The 18,749-nt window shown below is 44.1% G+C and overlaps 1 protein-coding gene across 3 annotated transcripts in view; it reads left to right on the top strand.

Annotated features, from left to right (window-relative positions):
• DIS3L2 (DIS3 like 3'-5' exoribonuclease 2) overlaps nt 1–18,749 on the top strand; it is a 180,275-nt gene that overhangs the window by 104,435 nt on the left and 57,091 nt on the right. For all 3 annotated transcript variants that reach the window (XM_071437863.1, XM_071437864.1, XM_071437865.1), the window contains exons 12-14: nt 4,366–4,478; nt 11,320–11,427; nt 14,894–15,127. In XM_071437863.1, the coding sequence (XP_071293964.1) occupies nt 4,366–4,478; nt 11,320–11,427; nt 14,894–15,127 (455 nt within the window). The remainder of the gene's footprint in view (nt 1–4,365; nt 4,479–11,319; nt 11,428–14,893; nt 15,128–18,749) is intronic.

The raw sequence follows: 18,749 nt of genomic DNA on the forward strand, positions 1-18,749 counted from the left end.
TAATTATTTGCTGCAAGAGTTTGGTCTAACCAGGGAACAGCTTGGGACTGCCTTGAACTTCTGTCAGCAGGTGGTTAGTTGGCTGTTTTCTGGATAGAGCAAACACTTTGCAATTTGCATTGAACTCTTCTGTACCTCACTGAAGGGTGAAGACAGTGTGGGAAACATATGTACCAAAAACCCTGGCATTTGATTTTAAGTTGACTTAACACATTTGCTCATGTTTGACTTCCCTCATGAGAATGATGGTGCTGGAAGGTGAAATGGAAATAAATGGGGGAGTGTCTGCATAGTAGAGAAGTACTTTCTGATGTTTTATCCTTCAAGAGCTGTGTTTTTCAGTTATATGGCCCTAAAATTCACATATGCTAGGGTTTGAAGTGAAATTGCTTCATCTCTGGATTTGTGCTATGACTGAGTAGGGTTGCTGAAGGCAGAGAAAAGGGATTTGCTTCCAGTGTGTTCCCTCACATACTGTTCAAATGCATTCAACTCAACTTTCTAATTCCAGGGGCAAGTGCTTGACGTGACCTGCTGGGCTGACAGATCTTATGAAGCATTTACAGGCTGAAAATGCCTTTTCCTTCTCTTCCAGCTCCTTCTTACTAATCCCTTTTTGTTTATAATTTTTTCAATAAAGAAGGAAATAAGTTCTCTGTTTTGTCATAGAGAATGAGATCATCAGCAGAAAAAAAAAGAAACAGCCTGTTTTGTGTTCTCCTGCAAGGTGCCACTGCTCTCCTTTGATATTAGCATCATACTGATGCACAGGAAGTTTTGGGGTGGGTTCAAACAAGCCAGGTCCTCAGCTCAAGGGGCTGAACCTTCTCTAAAACCACTGTGTGCCCATTGTGCTGGGGTGCTGGGGGAGACCTGCCTTTCATGGCTCTGTCACTTGGTGAGCTCCAAGAGAGTTGGTGAGGTCCATTCTGTTCTGCCATTCTCTCAGCCACGTGATGGTAAATGAAAGGGAAATTGTCCTCTCTGCTTGTGGCATCACAGCTGTGTTGTTTGCAGTAAGGTGACAAGTCCTGTCCTGCTGGCACAGAGCATTGGCCCAAGGGGGGTTTGGGTGTCTGAGTGCCCATCCCTTTCCCTTTCTGCTTGCAGATCTCAGGAGAGCTCCTCATTGCAAAGGGCCTCTTCGCTGGGTGTTGCAGTGCTGGGCTGTGATTCAGACAATGCTCCTGTCTCCATCTCTGTGGCTGCAGAGAGGAGCTTACAGGGCTCAGCTGGTTAATAAAACATGCCTTGCTTGATTCTAAACTGCATTCCCTGTTGCTAAACATCTCCCAAGAGCAGCTTTGCAGTGGTAGAATTTGAATGGCATGACAGTTTTGCATCCACTTTCAGATGAAATGATTTTAAATGAAAGAGTCCCAGAGATCCTGAGTTAAAGAAGCCATCCAAGTGCCTTCAGCATTTTTCATTGCAATAGATGCTCCCTGCAGCTATTGCTTTAATAGCAGCATATGAAGTGTCTGGCTTAATCTTCTGCACATTTTAATGTAAATTCCTTTTAAAAACCCCTAACCTTATACTGGTAGTGTATATCTAGCATAAGGAGTTGTTGTGCAGCTTTAAGTTCCCTGTTAGAAAATTTGGGATGAAAAAATCTGTAGTTTGTAAAAGTACTTTTTTCTCTAAGAAATTTAAGATATAAAAAATCTGTCACAATGGAGAACTACATGGCAAAGTTTGTAGTTTCCCTTTGCTGGAAAAGTATATTTTTTTCAACAAAATGGAGGTCAAGTAGACCGTGTGTATTGGCCTATGGTGTGTGGACCATGTGGTGTCTGCCCTCTACCCCTTTTCTCTGATCTCTTTGACAAGACTTTTTTGTTCCATGACTCCTGGTTAAATTCGCTTTCCCTTTCAGGCCACTTCTGCTCTTTCTTTTTTCCTTGGGAAATAACATGAGACTTACAGTGTGAAATGTTCCTTTTGTGACTTTGTCATAAAAATTAATGAGACTAGAAAAACAGTTTGTGGACCTGGAACAGAATTTTAGTGAATAGTGTTTCTCTATCCACAATGCTCTTTCACTTTAATTAGCAAATAAACCAGGGAGAGAGCAGCAGGCAGGTATTTCTGTGCAGGCTTAGGCTGGTATTTTGTCTAGCACATTCAAAAGCAATGATTTGAGAGAAATCAGATTGGTTGATCACTGTGCTGTATCTTCAAGTTCTCTTGGTCTGAATATTTTGGGGGTGAGGGAGATACGGTGATTCATACATGAGCAAGACAAACCCAAGAGCTGCCAGTTTGCATTATGTCAATGTATGTAAGAAAATATTTAGATAGAATTTCCATTAAAAGTTCAAAAGCAAGGGGCTCACTCTGACCCCGGCTTTTAGAAGCTCTGGTGGGAAACCTGAATGAAATTTAACTCTGCTCAGTGTGTTTTCATTGGCTGACTCCATGTTTTATTATCTCATGCAATGAGATTTTTCTTGGTTTGTCGATTTTCTGTCAAGGACAAAAAGTTCATGTATGTAACAGTGCACATATTGAATTAAAATGTGATTAAAGGCATGATGTAATGACCCCCTCTCCTTTTCCTTTAGTCAATATTTGCCTGCAGGGTCAATACGTTTCAATATTGACTTCAAAGTATTCAATATTTTTTTACCTTCTGAGTGTGTTGGCTTCGAGCGTGTGTAATATTAAACTTGTTGGTTGAACTGTTGGTCTAAGACTTACTGTCTAAGTAGTTTCAGGCTTGGATGCCTAATCCATGTAGAGCAGCTTTCAAGGCATGTGATAATATCACAACACAGCTGTAGGCAGCTTTCTGAGGTGAACCATTTAATCTGCAGTCTTTGCTCCCAGCTTCCTGACAAGTGGTGGAATTTGTCCCTAGGTGTGCAATGGGATTATTGCCCTCTCTCCCTGCTGCCATCATATTTAGTCTCTGCAGGCCCTTCCAGTGGCTGGAGGTTATGTAGGCACATCTAAACCCCATCCCTCCTGCCTTCTGTGTGTGTTTCTGCTGCCTTTACATCTGTGCTCTGTCAATGCACAAAGGCTGCTCAAAAAGCAAGGTTATGCTTTACGTACTCACAGTGCTGTGCAAACAGGGCTTAATGAGGTTAAATCGTTATGAAGTCAGGCAGCTCTGCAGGGTGGGCTGTTCATTTCCCTGAGTTCCCAGCTGGGCCACAGTGGGCTGGGTGTCTCCCACTAATAGGAGGCTGAACTCTCTCGTGCTTCCTCTTCATCTGTTTCCACTCCTGCTCTGCTGAAATCCTGTTCTGGTATCCATCAGAAGGGCACACGGGCACATGTACTGCTTAATGACAACAGCTATGAACCATTTATCCTTCAAAAACGTGACACTCGAGAGAAGGCTTTGATAATGTTCTTTGCAAGGTGTATAAATAAACAGGATTGTCACCAGTGTGGGATCTTTTTACTTTGTCTCTTAAAAAAAATTAAGGAAAGAAAAAATATTTATAGATACCAAGAGGTTAGTGAATTCCTCTAAAGAACCAAGTGTTATAATTAGGAACCCGCTGCACTTAGAACTATTCTACAAATAAGCACCTCAAATCCAGCCTAGTCCTTCCAGAGAAAACAAAGGTCAATAGGCTGCTTTGAGGATTAGCAAACCCGAATTTCTTGGACCCAGGTACTAATTACTTCCAAAGCTGAGGATGATCACTACTTCCAAATCCAAATTACTGCCAAACCCTCATGATAAACCTCAGTAGTACTCCTTTCCAGCCTAACTTTGACTTAAGATGCTTTTAAACTGGACTCTAATTAAAGGATAAAAGGCCAAATCTGAAGGAAAGGCAGAGTAATGGTGGAAATATTCTTCTAGTGGAAAGCTGCACTTCTGCATAGCCTGATCCAAAGTAACTGAAGACTTCCCATGTCCCCAGCAGCAAACTGGGCTCAACCAGGTTGGTGCAGTTCTGATAACCCAAAAGTGTGTGGGACTGACTGCTCCATACCAGGGAAATGGGATCCTGCACTGCCTGTGTGCTTGTGAGGTGGGGTTCCATCTTTCTTTCATGTGTTGCCTGGCAGTGAAGGGATGAGGACTGGGCTCACTATTACAAGCTCCTAACTGGAAAGATTTATCCACATAATTTTGAAGGGTTTTCACATTTCCTCTGTACTTGATGATTCACTTCTGTGTACATTCACTTGTATGTTGTAGCCACAGTGGTGGTGAATTTGAGAGTGTCCTGAGAGACCATGGTTTTCATCCCAGGTGGAAGAAGTGGAAAGAAGTATTGGTTTTGTGAGATTTCAGTGTAAAGCAAAAATGTTGGGGGCAGGGGAGAGGAGTCAGGGTTAAATATGTCATCAGTATATTTCTGCTCACAGCCTACTGACTTCCTTGTGTAATTCCAGGGAACTTGGAAGTGGGGGTCCACATTGCAGATGTGAGCTACTTCGTACTGGAAGAGACAGCCCTGGATAAAGTAGCAAGTGAAAGGGCCACCAGTGTCTATCTGGTGCAGAAGGTAAGGACAGCTTTTCCTTTGTCTGTCTGATGACTGTGCCTTCCATTTACCATATATTCATTTTCAAGGTTTGTTTTCAGAAGCTTGCAATCAAAATCTGGCTGTTAGTGCAGGACTTGTACAAAAATGAGTAAGTTGATGGAAACACAGAAGCTGGTATAACTGCTCACTACCTTGGAGCTTATGGAGAGAGGCTGGGGTGGAGCAGCAGCTTGTGACCCTCTGACTTTGGTCAATGCTGACCTGAGCAAAGCCTGACCCACCCAAGCTGGCTCCTCTGTCTTGCTTTTGGGACCTTCAGATTGGCAGATGTGGAGGATTTTGTCTTGCCTTTGGTCCAAGAGTCCAACTAATGCCTCAGAGAAATGGATTTGTATCAGAGTAGGGTGTAAAACACTCAAATAAACAAACAAACATCTTGAGGTAAAACAAAAGGTTCATACTCTTACTTTATCTGGGTATCCCAAATAATGGAGGAATAGTGTTCCTTCATTATGCAATGAAAGGATGCTTGAAATTATACTGATTTTAGCTTATCAGAATCAAATGTTAAGCTCAAGTTTGAAGTTGACTTCTAAGCTTTACAAATGAACAGGTTCAGGTTTAACATTGTTGAAAAGGAAATATATAGGCTTTGTCTGTGGCTGTCTCATTTTCAGTCTCATCTGCCAATCTGAATGTGAAGAAACACTTTGTAGCCCATCAGATACCACTGGCACTGTGTGTGTGGGGAAGCTGGAAAACCTGGCTGTCAGTGTCCTGTGCAGGCTTGGGGCATCAGCTGCATGAAGACCTGAAGCAGTTTCATGGAGCAGATTAATCTGCCTCTCCCCACACTCCCATTCAGTCAGGCTGAAGTCCTTGTCTCCACAGCCCCTTCTGGAATGACAGGACATCTTTTCTATAATGAATAAACATGTCCTACTTGGTACTCAGGATTAGGAGTGATTCTTCCTGTCCCTTCCCTTCCTGGATGTTTTCAGGGTTGTTATCTGGGGAGGTTTTTGTAATAATGCTTGTTTCAGTAGCTTCCTGTGTCCTCTCTTCACTTTCTGGATGATAAAATGATTTATGTTACACTAGTGGAATCAAGCTCTAATGGTTTGATATCAAGCTGTTTACCTTTAGCAGCTGTTCCATAGCTTTCTTTGGGTAGAAGCAGCAAGGCACAGCTTTGGGGGTCCCAGGAGTCTGGTGGGACAGCAATGCCAAAGTGTCCCTACCAGGTCAGTAGGGACACCAAAAGCACACAGTTGCTCTGTGCTGAGAAAGCTCAGTTCCTGTTCTCCACAAGTGGGAAGCAATGTGTATCTCAGGGAAACAGCAGTTCTGGCACCAGTCCTCCCAGTCTGCAGTCTCTCCAGTGATGAGCCCTTGGCTTCCCCCTCTGATGGATGACTCGATGATGGGAGGTGTGGACTGGCCCAGGGGGGATGTCACTGGGGGCAGCAAAGCTGTACTCCAGGAGGGTCTTGTGGCAGCATTTCCAAGTGAAAATCTGGTGGTTTGCGGCCGTGTGATTCTTTTAGTCAAGGAAGAAGGAAGATTTTTATAAAGAAAGGAGACATTTTTCATGAAAATCTAGTTGGATGCAGAAGCTAATTGAATTTTCTTTCAAAGTGCCTTTTCCCTGCAGCACTGCCAGTCCTGTGCAATGCCAGCATAAGTTACCTGCTGCCCCTAATCTTCAATTCATCTTCGCCCACTGTGGCCCAGCAGTCAGGATTGGTGTTTTACCCTCACTTCTGCCCTGCCGAAAACACATTTTAAAATAACAAACTAGGTTAGATGATGAAATTTTCAAAATTTTAATTGCAAGAGATGAAAAGGAGCGAGGGGATGGGCAAAGGAACACAGCCAGGCTGTCTGAAACAAGATGGTACCATGACTCTTGTAGAAAATATGCTTTCCTTTGATGAAACTGTTTCCTAAGATAGCTGTGATTCTGCGAGAGGTTAGCACCATGCTAATCCTCCAAAAGAAGTTAAATAAAGCCACATATTTAATTTTCCTGAACCAGAAGGGGAGTTATTGTGTAATTGCTAGTGGTCTATTTAATACAAGTCAAAAGGTTTTGAAATAAGAATGTATCAGGTTTTAAGAAGCAAGAAAACCTAAACAGTTTCCTCTTTTTTGGCACATCTCACAGTGTTATTTTAGGTGTGAAGCAGCTTGACTGAGAGTTCAGCCATAAATCCCTATAATATTTTACTGGTCCTATTTTACACTGGAGATCAAAGATCAGAACTGTAAGCCTGTCTTCATGTTGAGTCCAAGGACTTCAAGACATTCACTTTTGACACCAGCAGGTTGTCAGGGTGTTGATATTTTGATAATTTCAGGCTGAGTAACAAAGAGTTGCTCGAACTCTGAATTCATGAAAGTGTTGATACAACTCCTGAGGAGAAATCTTGGCTCATAAATAAATTGCCTATTTCCTTTGAGTGTCTTTTCGTGTACAAGCAAGAGATTTGCTGAGCCCACTCCACTGTTGAACTTCAGCCTTCTCCTACCAGCTCTAGTGGAAACTCTTGATTGATACAATCCCTCCCCATTGGATTGATTGTGGGAGAAGGATCACCTTGGGAGTCAGTGGTGGTCATAACCACCCAAGAATTAAGGGGCAGTCAAAGCAGGATGCCATCAGATTGAAGTTTGAAGGGAGCAAAACTGCTCATGTAACTTTGTGAAGATGGGGGATAATGCTTGACCAGGGTTTGTTCCTTTTTCCCTTTGGTTTTCCCCTTCTGTTCCTTGAAAAGCTGCTACAGTGAGTCCACTGGTCAGAGCTGCTCTGGGCTAACCTGCTCTGAACCTGGCCAATGAGTTAGTCCTGGCTGCAGCAGATGTTTCTGATTTTATAGGGAACAAGAACTTTTATCATCTCAGCATGCATGTGCTCACTCCCTCCTCTGCCCATCTCCCTAGGAATGAGTCTGAGATTGGAAACTCACATTTGGTTTCTGGAAGCACTTTATTAGTTGAAGAGATAAAGCAAAACAAACCCCAGGGCTCTCACAAGCAGGGGTTTGGATCTTCCCCTGCAGAGGAGCCAGCTGCTAAGCAGTGTGACCAGCCATGGTCACAGGTCCATCTGTTTTATAATTCCAACATGATGGTGTGTAGGACCTCCCCAGCCCCAGAAGTGCCCTCTCTCACTTTGGTTTTCCAGTGAAGCCATTGTTTGGCTTTCTGGGATGTGGGGCTGCCTGCAGGAAGAACCAGCAGCATGGAGTAGGCTGTCAGGCAGTGCTGGACCACTGAGTCTCAAGGGTAGTGCTGAAGATTTTGCATTTAGGACTTGGAAACAGGGAGAGAGAAATCCTCTGTCTGTGGTTTGATTTGAAATACAGACCTGCAGCTGCCAGCATTGATATCAACCTTCCACTCAAAGAAGTGCCCTTTCCAGTATCTCTTGGGCACTGCTAGGCTTGTGGGGAGAGATGATGTCTTTTATTAGCCTGAATGATAGAGGGGGATTCAAACCAGACAAGGTCTCACCACCCAAGCCCTGGTTTCTATGACATATTCATTAGAAAGGATTTCCTGGGGAGTGTAGCTCCTTTTTTACATTGTGAAATTTTTTTGCCTAGCCCTGCTGGGCCTCTCCAACTGCATTTCTAGATTCAGCTACATTTATAAACCCTTTATTCCAGGTTTATGACCCCTGTATAAGCCCAGGTGACTTGATTTCCATCTGCAGTAAAATCAAGCTGAATGATGTGATCCCCAACATAGGCACATCCGTAGCAATTTGCCAAGGAAACCACTTCCCACTGGAGGTGCTATCCCTCAGCAGCATTTCACTGGCTGGATTCCTGCATGCCCTGGCACTCCACAGGACAGCTGGCAGCCACTGCTGCTCTTGGCAGACAGTCACTGGAAGGGCAGAGCATTAAAAAGGTGCCGGGCAACCTCTGGATTATTCAAGGCAATTCTACACAACTCTGGTATTTTGCAAATCTGGACATTAAAGATGTGCTTAGGGAAATCTCTCATCCCATGTCTCTATCAGAAAGAGATGGAGATAATCCTGTTGCCAGAGTTCCTCTGGGCAGCCCCTGGGATCACTCCTGGAACATCTCGCTCTCTGAGTGTGACACAATTGTGACATCTTTGTATGTTAAATGCTGGGCTTGCAATTACTGGGAATCCTTTCAGGCTGTGACTGTATCATGTTAAGGAAAAAGGAAGTGTGTATTTATAGCTTAAACTCCTGTGCCTTGTGACAGTAGGTTTATACTCCATGTAGAGGGTGAAGAGGAATTGTGATGTTAAAGCAGGAGGCAATCAGCCAAGACTGCTGTGGTGTTGGAAACAGGTTTCTTTTGATTCAGTAAGGTAGAATAAATTGAAATACCTTCAGTGCAAGGTCAGATTATGTTATGTATATGTTTGCTGAGCCCAGGAAAAGGTTGATTGCATTCTTATTCTCCCATGAGACTTCCTCCATGGCTTAGGTTAAGTTACTTCGCCTAAAGTTTCTCTCCTGTAAAACAAAGGTAACACAGGCTGATGCTTCCCTAACAGTAGATTTGTTACAGCTAATTGCTTGGTAAGTGTTTCATGCTGTAATTATGATCTGAGTTAAAGCTTTGCTTGTGTTTCACATCATTGAAAGCCCTTCCATTGAATTACAGCCTCTTGAATTGGATATTAATCCTGCTCAAGTACACTTAAAGTGAGCATGGGCTTTCATGTTCCATGCAGGCATTTTTCTAGCAAACTGGTATTGCTCCAGGAGATGTGAAGGGAAAGAGGATGTGCAAAGGCACACAAATATTCAGTAAGTACAGACCATTATCAGATTATCAAAGCTGGGGAGAGAGAGAAAAGCAGCTTTTAATTTGGGTGGGAAAGGATATGGGAGCTTTTATTAAATTGCCAGAACTTTGTTCACTGTGACCTGAACTTCGGGGTCTTAAGGTGGTCATGGGTGATCTTGGGCAGGCGGGGATTTCCTAGAGTCTATAAAGCTATTTTCTCTCTTTTCTGCTATGAGTTGGCATCACTTACACTGAATTTATTCCCTTGTGGGTGCTTGCAGGCAGCATGGGCAAGCTCACGTACCGGGGCAGTGAGTTATGAATGTGGCAGTATTGTTAACGCTCTGCTCGCAACTGCAATAACAGAGTTGGCGGCTTTGTGTTGTGGGAAACAGCTTATCATAGGCTGTGCCCTTGTGACCTCCCAGGAGAACCAGGGCTGCTGATTCATAGTGTGACTCCCTGAGAGCCCCAGACCATACAGTTAACCTTTTGGCACTAGTGTGCACCGCAGTTAGAAGAGATTTATAGTCATTTTCTGGTGCCAAACCACAAATGTGATTAAATATTTTAAGTCTTTCCTTCAGAGCAAAAGGTAAGTGTAAAGTGTGTGCACCTGAGGAGAAAATGGGCACCTGACACTGTTTGTTCATACTGTTTTGAGGAACAGTGGTTCTCCTGCCTCCAGGTAGAAAAAGTTATCTGTGAAATCACTAAATAGGTGTCAGAGTTTGGAAGAGCTGGGATTTGTATGCCAGTCAGCTTCCTGCTGGTCCTATATTTACAGGCTGGCACACAGAGCAGTCAAAACGGAAACTAAATTAAATAGCTAAATTACTTTATGGCACACAAGTAGAGCATTTCCCTCTGTTTTTCTGAAGAGCAGCATTCCATGTTGCCACTCAAAATAAACTAGAGGAGTAATGTAGTGGTTTTTTGAGGGCAATTATTGCTTCTTCACAAAGGTAAATAATGAGAAGGGAAGTCAGAAGTGAAGTTCAAATAATGAGTTTTGCTTCATTAAGCAGCTGCTAAAGATTATCTTTAATACAGACTTCACTTAGGAAATAACTCAGGGATGGTGGAAACACTTGGAGCTACTCAGGTTTGCTCCAGCATGAATATGCTCAAAAGCTTTAGCTTTGTTGGTGTAGTCAGGTGAGCAATTTGGAATTTGGTAATTCAATGTTCAGCAGCAGAAATATTGATTAGTTGTAAGGAATTAGGACATGGGTTAAAAAATCCTGGAGAAATTTATGCTGGCTGACATTTTGTTCAAATTTTGAGTATGATAAAGTAATCATTCTCCATTTGCAAACAGCATGGTCAATAGTCATAACACAGGTACTTTTGTTTATCTCACCTGCATCTACACGTTCCTGTCTGTGCTGTAAAGCATGATTCAATCTTGAAGCCAAGCACAGCTCCTGTGTTGCATAGGAGAAGTTTCATTTATGCTTTGCAGAAAGCAGACTTGCATTTACTTCTTGGTTATGTGGTATTCAGTGGGAAAGCAAGAAACACAGTTCCCCAGTCCAACCTCTTCAGCTCCTGACTGCCAGGACCATGTTTCTTCAACATTAAATTTCCTGATGTGCCCTTCCTCATTCTTCCCAGTGCCAAAGCGGCAGTGGCAAAAAAGTGGAAAACGGAGCAAACTTTGTGACCTTAAAAGTTGCAGTGTAAGTGTTTGCATAACCAAGGATGCAGATTACTCCAGGATGCTTACTCCATTCTTCAGAGGGGAGCACTGGGAATGATTCCTAGGTTGGAGACTTAAAACTGCCTCTGGTTTCATTGAGGGATGGGGCTGGTGTGGATATTGGTGGTCTTAGCCATGTCTGAAATCCTCTCATTTCAGAGGATTTGGTTTACTTCCTCATTCCATGCCAGCACGCTGTCTGCCATGTGATACAGCTCTGGCATGGGCGATGCATCCCAGAGCTGTGACGTGGCCACTCCTGCCACAGAGAATGTGATGCTGACAGCTTAACATATTTTCTCTTTACCAGCTGGTCAGGGAAGCTTGTCCACACTAAAATCTTGTGTCTCACCAAGGCTCTCTTCTCTTGCAGGTGATCCCAATGCTTCCCAGGCTGCTCTGTGAGGAGCTCTGCAGTCTCAATCCCATGCAAGACAGACTGACGTTCTCTGTGATTTGGAAATTGACTCCGGAAGGCAAGGTACCTTAGGCAGCAGGCAGTCATCCTGCTAATGGTCAGTCCTCCCTCGTGGCCAGCCCCTACTCTTGTAGTGGTAAAAATGTCATCCCTCAGCACTCAGGTGGATAGGAAATGTGAACAATACTGGAGGATGTAGGACTGTCCCTGTGTCTTGTCTTGCTGAAGACATACTGTGGAATTTCTAACTGAAATAATCTCTCAACATGGCTGGGAAAGGATGAACATTTGTATGCGTCTCAGGAATGGAGAATGTCCTGCTCCTTGCCAGGTCACTCAACCATTTAATGTCTTACCTCCAGCAGCAATTCAGAGCTAATGCTTTGGGTAGATGAGATGTGCCCCTGACTCCAGGCCTGCCTGGAGCTCGCAGGCAGTTGCACGGTGCGGCGGATGCGGCACCGCGCCTCTGTGGTCTCTCTGCTAAACAGACTGTTTAATTCCTCTTCAGAGCTGCAAATTACATCAGTCCAAATAAAGTATGATAGCCCTTCAGCAAAGGCATGGCTCCATCCTCTCTGCATGTGTTATTTCCAGGGAGCAGTTGTGGAGGCTGTTGGTGCACTGAGCTGCCTTCAGCTGCCTGCCACCACTCCCCAGGTCTTCATTTCTCTCCCTATTCCTCTCCCACACTCTTTGTTACCTTAAAATCTCCTCTTTGGTGATTACAGAGTCCCCTTACTAATCTCCCCTTACTTATCAGGGAGGGCTAAAGACTGGCAGTGCCAGAGCACTATTTAGTCTATGCAAAATACACTTTTTGTACTCAGAGGTTTTTTTAACCATTGTTGTTATATATACAAGTCTTTCTGTAGACAGTATTTCTTGTGCCAATTTGGTAATTTTCCACAAAGATTCACCTCCTTATTATTGTCCCAGCTGCTCTAAAGGATGCTGAATCTATCTTTGTGCCTTAGCAAAATACAGTTGCAGTCCTGATTCTGTATTTCTGCAGTGAATCCCTGCTCTGGCACTGAGGTGGGTTGTGTTTGTCTGCAGTGAAAAGTGTTCACCTTCCTGTAGCAACAGCATGATTGCTCATGAGACCTTCTAAGAGTAGCTACTAGGTAGACCTTTTATTGACTCTGAGTTGTCTTTGAACAGCTAAAAGTCAAGTCTTAATTAAAATAAGCCTTTAATTACATCTTGTCTCTTGTCCCATGCAATATATCCATTGTGTTTCGAGCACTGCTTAGTCCAGCCCTGTCTGACCAGTGAGAAAACAGAGGAGCTGTAGCATTCAGCTCAGGGAGCAGACCTCTGGAGTGGTCTGGGCTGTGGCCATGCTGTCCCTGGGAGAGCAGACTGCCTGTGACCATCTCAGCAAACTGGTTTCTCCTACAAGGCCTTTCAGGGTTACAGTCTTACTTGAGGTCACTTGATGTGGATGTCAGGTGAAGGCTGGAGAAGAATGTATTCTTTCCAAGAAGAAAAGTGGTTTTAGGGCTTTTGCCCAGGAGGGCATTCTTCTAAAAGCTGGTATTTCTAGGTGTTAGTATACCTGTATGTCAGTGCAAGCAGGATCACGTGCTCCCTGACACTGCTGGGTGAAAGGGAGGTGAGTCAAAGGCCCCAGTACAGCCCTTGAACCTCAGCTGTTGGTGGAGAGCCCTGAGAGCACTGACAGTGAGGACAGGATGCTGCTCAGGACTATGGGTTTTTCTCAAAAGCAGGCAGAACTGGGGAAACCTTATCATAACTTTAGAAATCCTTTAGATGCTGGTGCTCTTTGTGGACTCTGGGTGCACCAGGTTTGCTGTGATGGGGGAAACTTTGCAGACTGATCTTGTGGGCTGATCATTATAATCTCTAGGTCCCAGCTCACAACCCCCAAATGTTGCTCCTGCACTGTGCCTTGCCCATCTCTCAGCCATGGTACATGGGCCAGCCCATGGCAGCTTGCCCATTCCTCTGGTGGGGTTTCCAAAGCAGCAGGGGCTGCTGACCTACTGGACATGCATCCCCCATCACCACAAGAAGCTGAACTGCATTGAACAGATGCAGCAGAACACAGATCAGGTGCTGCCACCATCCACCACTCACCACTGTCACAACATCTCCAGCTTTGGAGCTGGACATAGAGCTTTTTTTTTTATTTTTGGCTTTCTCTTCCTTTCTTTCTCCACAGCACAGAGGAAGAGACATGGAGAATAACCATGAGCTGATAGTCAGAGCACTTTACATTGCAAGATGTTACTTGCTGCATTTCTGCTATTAAAGTATTCTCAAAGTAGAAATAACCTTAAAAGCCCTGTGACTTTCAGAGCTCTGAGTGCTGAGTTATACAGCACATCTGTGATGCATTAGGGAAGGAGGCAGCAAAGGTATTTTAGGAATCAGTCCCTTCCTATTAAGAGGAAGGTTTGTCTCTGAAGCAGTGTCCTTGACGAGGCTGTCATAGAGAGCTCGCCCTTCTCCCTGGACTCTGTCACTTGCAGAATTTACCTTGTCCTGTTGGGCTGATGAAGGGGTAAGGTGGCACTGGCAGCTAAGGCAGAATTACAATTCTTCAATCATTCTCTGGGCACTTGTGCTTTGAATGGTTTATCACAAACTGCATCTGTCTCCAGAGCCCTCATGCCAATGCTCTTTTGTGAATATCCTTCTGCCCATGTCCCTTGGCACTTTATCACTGCCTTGATGAGCTGTTGGATAGATTCTTTTATATATCTCAGCTGAAAATAGGTTTTCCTGTCTGCTTTAGGAAATTATTCTGAATTCCTACTTTTACACCAGTATTCTTCTAGGGAGTTCTAAATGAGAGTGGCTTCTGGTTTAAAATAAAATAATTTTATAAGCAGTTTATTGAATATTTTCCTCTCAATTCCAAAGTAGTTTGGAAGCCCAGAAAGGTTCCTGGCTTGAGTTTGGACCTAGAACCATGGACATGATCAGAGAAGCAAGGGGTCAGTGGCTGTCCATCTCTCCTCCAGACCCACTGAAGTCCTACTCAGGCACTTTCACAAGTGCTAGTCAGATGTTCAGGTTCTTGCAGTACTCCAGAAAACAGGATTTTAAGGCCAGCCCCTCGTGCCCTGGTGGCCAAACTTTAAGCCATTCTGCTGTGTTTTAGGCAGGAGAACCTCTCTGGCCTGTGTGTATCTGCCTGTTGTCACTCCTGCACCTGGTAGCCTGTGAGTCAACAGACTGGGTTCAACTCCCAGATGGTCTCTAGTTCCTGGAGCTCTGTGGAGGAGGGAAGTCAGGTAGAGGAGGCAGATCCAAGCAGTCTCCTATGTATGTGCACAATACATTGTTACCTGTTACTTGCATATACACCTTACTAGATGCCAGAGAATCTGCATGGGCAAAAGGCCTGAAGGTCTCAGTAGGACAAGATGTTCACTCAGAGATCACAGCTAGTGGGGAAGTCTGCTGTCATTCCTCCCAGTGTTTGTGAACCTCCCCAAGCTTTTGTGCACCAGAAAGAATGAGTCCTCAGATCAATTTCCACTTGGCAATTTTGCAGATCCTTGACGAGTGGTTTGGGAGGACGGTCATCTGCTCCTGCGTGAAGCTCAGCTATGACCATGCCCAGAGCATGATTGACAGCCCTGGGAAGGTGTTGTCACCTGAAGAGCTCCCCCCTGTCTCACCCCAGCACTCGATAGCCGAGATCCAGGAGGCTGTGCTGAACCTGCATCGAGTGGCGCAGCGCCTGCGCAAGCAGCGCTTCACCGAGGGCGCCCTGCACTTAGACCAGGTGGGTGAGTCCAGCCCCTTCAGGCTTCACCAAAGCAATTTCACCTTGTACTCTCTAAGGATTTCCCGGCCAGTCTAAAAACTTGAAGGGTAAAATCAAGGCTGGAATGGAAAGGCAGGTTTGAGTGACAATGTTGTCTTAAGAGCGGCACCAAATTATGTACCATAAGCGGTAAGTAGGATGAAAAGAAAAAAATTCCTGGTTTTTAAGGAGTAATCCATTTTCCAACATTTTTCAAAATCCTAAAACCCTGTTGGACTGGGTAAGTAATTCATGCAGTGAAACAAATCATGACAGTGTCATTCATTATCGTGCAGTTCAGATATTAGTGCACATTTCACTGGGAAAGGCTCATCCTCCACATTTCTTTCTGTGCTTGCAATATTCTTGTTTTCCACAGCTTTCATAGCAGTTCTCTGTGCTGGGAAAATGACTAAATGTTATCTAAGCTAATACTTGTAAGTGTTGGGTGTGTTTCAGAGGAAAAAATGCTAGTGAGGAGGTTTTCTGTCTGGGGTGATTTAAATAATCTTGTATCAGTAGTGGTATGTGTCATTTCTATTTTACAAGGAGATCCAGATATTTTAGGCTATCACAGCAAAAAATACTTTTGCATGATGTTCAGCTGCTCTGAGGTGGCTTCTGATAATTTTTTTGGATAGGAGGTTCCAGTAATTTGTAGAACCCAGTGGTCTTCCTGAGCAGGACACAAAATAATCTTTTAATATAAGGAAGCTCTATTGTTTCATTTTGCAAAATGAGTGTGAGTCAACGTAAGGATATTGCTGAGAAAGAAGCTAGGAGTGGTGTAAACAGGGCTATTGTATGTAAGACATATGTTGTAACCCTTCCATTTTACTCAGCATTGTAGTGTTGTCTCCAGTTGCAGGAAAGTCTAATTTTAGAGAAATCATTGCAGAGCAACAGGAGCAAGAGGTGTCCCTAATTTGTGACCTTCCCCAACATTCTGGTGGAGCTGCTGTGAAGAAGAGGCAATGTGCTTTCCCCCATGTCTAAGATAGACAGAATGACAAATTTGTATTTTGAATTTCAGCAGAGGAGTTTTTATATCAGGGTAAACCTTCTGCTGTAGGCAGTGAAGTGTCTGGGGCTACATCTGTCGTAGGAGGTCTCAGAGGACTGGTTCAGCGCACTTAAGTGAGCCTGGAGCAAGGACATTTGCTTAAGGTCCCCCTAAATTAATTTGAAAACTATTTTTGGAAATCAAATTCCACTTTGAAGTTTTCTTAAACCTCTTCTGGAACAGAGACTTCCTTCTTTGAGGCTTAGTGCACAATGGTTAATAAACTGGGCCTTTGTTCCCAAGCACACCCTGAATGCTAGAGAAACATAAAAATCACAGCTTTTGCACGACATCAGCTGCCTGGGAAGCCCTGGAGGTATCTGGCTTGGAAAAAGAGTCCATGGTGACTGGAAGCTGTGGCCCAGAAAGGTCACCAGCTGCCTTCCACAAGTCACTGTTACAGTGTAGTGCTGACTGTTAGCTGTGTGCCCCTCAGTTGAGTTACCTGTTATCAAACTAACCTCAGGGGAAATATGTTTTAAACCAGTGACATTTTCAATGGGAGGATTTGGCCAGGGAAGCATCCTGTTCCAGTGATAGCCCATAAAAGATTAGCTGTGTTTTGTTTTGCTCTGTGCTCCTACAGAAGAGCCATTAAAGAGAACATATTGGAGTATCATTTGTGAGACTGGGATTAAAAACCACAGCTAAGGGCACCAGAGGCCATTGATTCTGCTCAGCCTAGTTCCCAACCATCATGATAAACTGAGTTATGTGTCACAAATGGCACTTTATACTGTGCAGAATCTCTCTCCCCTGGCAAGAATGTCAAAGTAATGGTCTTTGAGAAGGAAGCATATTTTAGATCAAGGGACACTTTCACCACACTTAGTGGAGTCAAGTACTGCCCTGATAGCTTTATTTTGATAAACTACACCCTTCCCAGCCCATGGAGGAAGTGGTTGCTCCAAGGCCTGAGTATGAACAGTGTGCGAGGGACAGGTTTGGGGACGTGGCCAGTGGCATATGGTGGGACAAAGCAATCTGTGTCCTTTAATAGAAGGGGACAAACTCCTCTACTCCTGCTTCCCCAGTTCCCTGAGTTCCCATGGGCACAGCTGTGTGCCATGTCCCATTTCCAGCCCCTAGTGAGCAAGCGAGGGTGGGTACAAATGGGAAACACACCTTTCTAATCACTGGACCTCTCACTGATTTCCTGTTGAGTCATGTAAATCCTGAACAATGGAAGACAAACTCCAGCAGGAAGCTTGGGGCAATGAATTATCGGATTCCAAATAAATATGTGAGTGAAGGAAATGATCATCTCACAGTCGTGAGGGAGGGGGTGGCTGAGCATGGATGACTTCTGTGCTTTTTTTTCCAAGGGATGTGAGCCCTCTTCCTATACATTGTGTTATGTTTGAGAGTTCTGCCATGGGGTAACTCCTGATTGAACAGTGATAACTTTTTTTGTTTACTTCTACTCTGCCATTTTTCAGTGTGAAGTTTTCCTGTGCTTGCTGTTGGTGTTAAGAAAATCCTGGGGGAAAGACTCTCCCATCCTCCTTTGCCACTGGCTGTGGTGGCTTTGGGCTGGTGCTCTCCCTTCTGCCTCAGTTTTCTCTTTGGACTGATACTGATCTGTCCCATAGTATCCATGTAGTTTAGGATTTATTCCCCAAAACTAAGAACATTTCTTAGATGAAGCAATTCATGAGCATATCTTTAGAACAGCTGGCCAGGGAGCTCCTTGGATGTGACACAGGCTGTCTCCAGTAGGATGCAGCAGTGTCAGGCTGGTCCTGCTGGGGTGAGAAGAATGTTTCCTCTTTGAATGTCACTGCTGAATTTTTATGACCTAATGTGAGAGCAGCATCTGCTTGCCCATAGTTTTATCTTTTAACAGCAATTTTAGAAGCAGGAATCTCCATAGCTCAACGGATGAAGAATATACAGATATATATATATATATATTTTAATAACTTAGGAATTACATATCTGGGTCACACAGAAGACCATGAGACATTACAGAGATAGTACACAGTCTGGAAAGCTTAGGGTTTGTGGGTTCAGTGTCAGTATGTGTGTGTCTCTTGGGGCTGTGCAATTTTGAATTCTTGCTTTAGTTTAATCCTGGCCATGACTTTAACCCACATATCTGTGACCCCTCTTTCCCCCCACTCTCCAGTTCCTTTCATGCCTCTGCAAAGGTCTGGGAATCCTGCTGGGATTGCAGGGAATCCTGCTGCATTGGACTTTGGGTCTGAGGACCACGTTTGCAACCAGAGCCACACATCTGTCATTCCGTGGGGATCCAGCTGTCCCCATAGGGGTTTTTCCCCTAGAATATGGTTTCCTGTGCTGCCTGCCAGCTTTCTAGTTCCAAAAAGCAGTTGAGCTGAGTTTTAAAGGTTTAAAGATTTTGCACCTTCAACAGCTAAGAAGCTTATGAAACTTTGTCCACACAGACAGAGATTAATGTATTTCTTTTCCTTCTCATTCGGTGCTGCAGCTTTTAGGTGCAAAGGCAAGAAGTCTTGTATGTGACTAAGAAAAAATGTTCAGGTATTTACGTTATTGTCTTCCCCCCCAGCACCT

Source organism: Agelaius tricolor, unplaced genomic scaffold, assembly GCF_023055355.1.
Source record: "Agelaius tricolor isolate 1412-34295 unplaced genomic scaffold, bAgeTri1.0.p SCAF_12, whole genome shotgun sequence".
NCBI lineage: Eukaryota > Metazoa > Chordata > Aves > Passeriformes > Icteridae > Agelaius > Agelaius tricolor.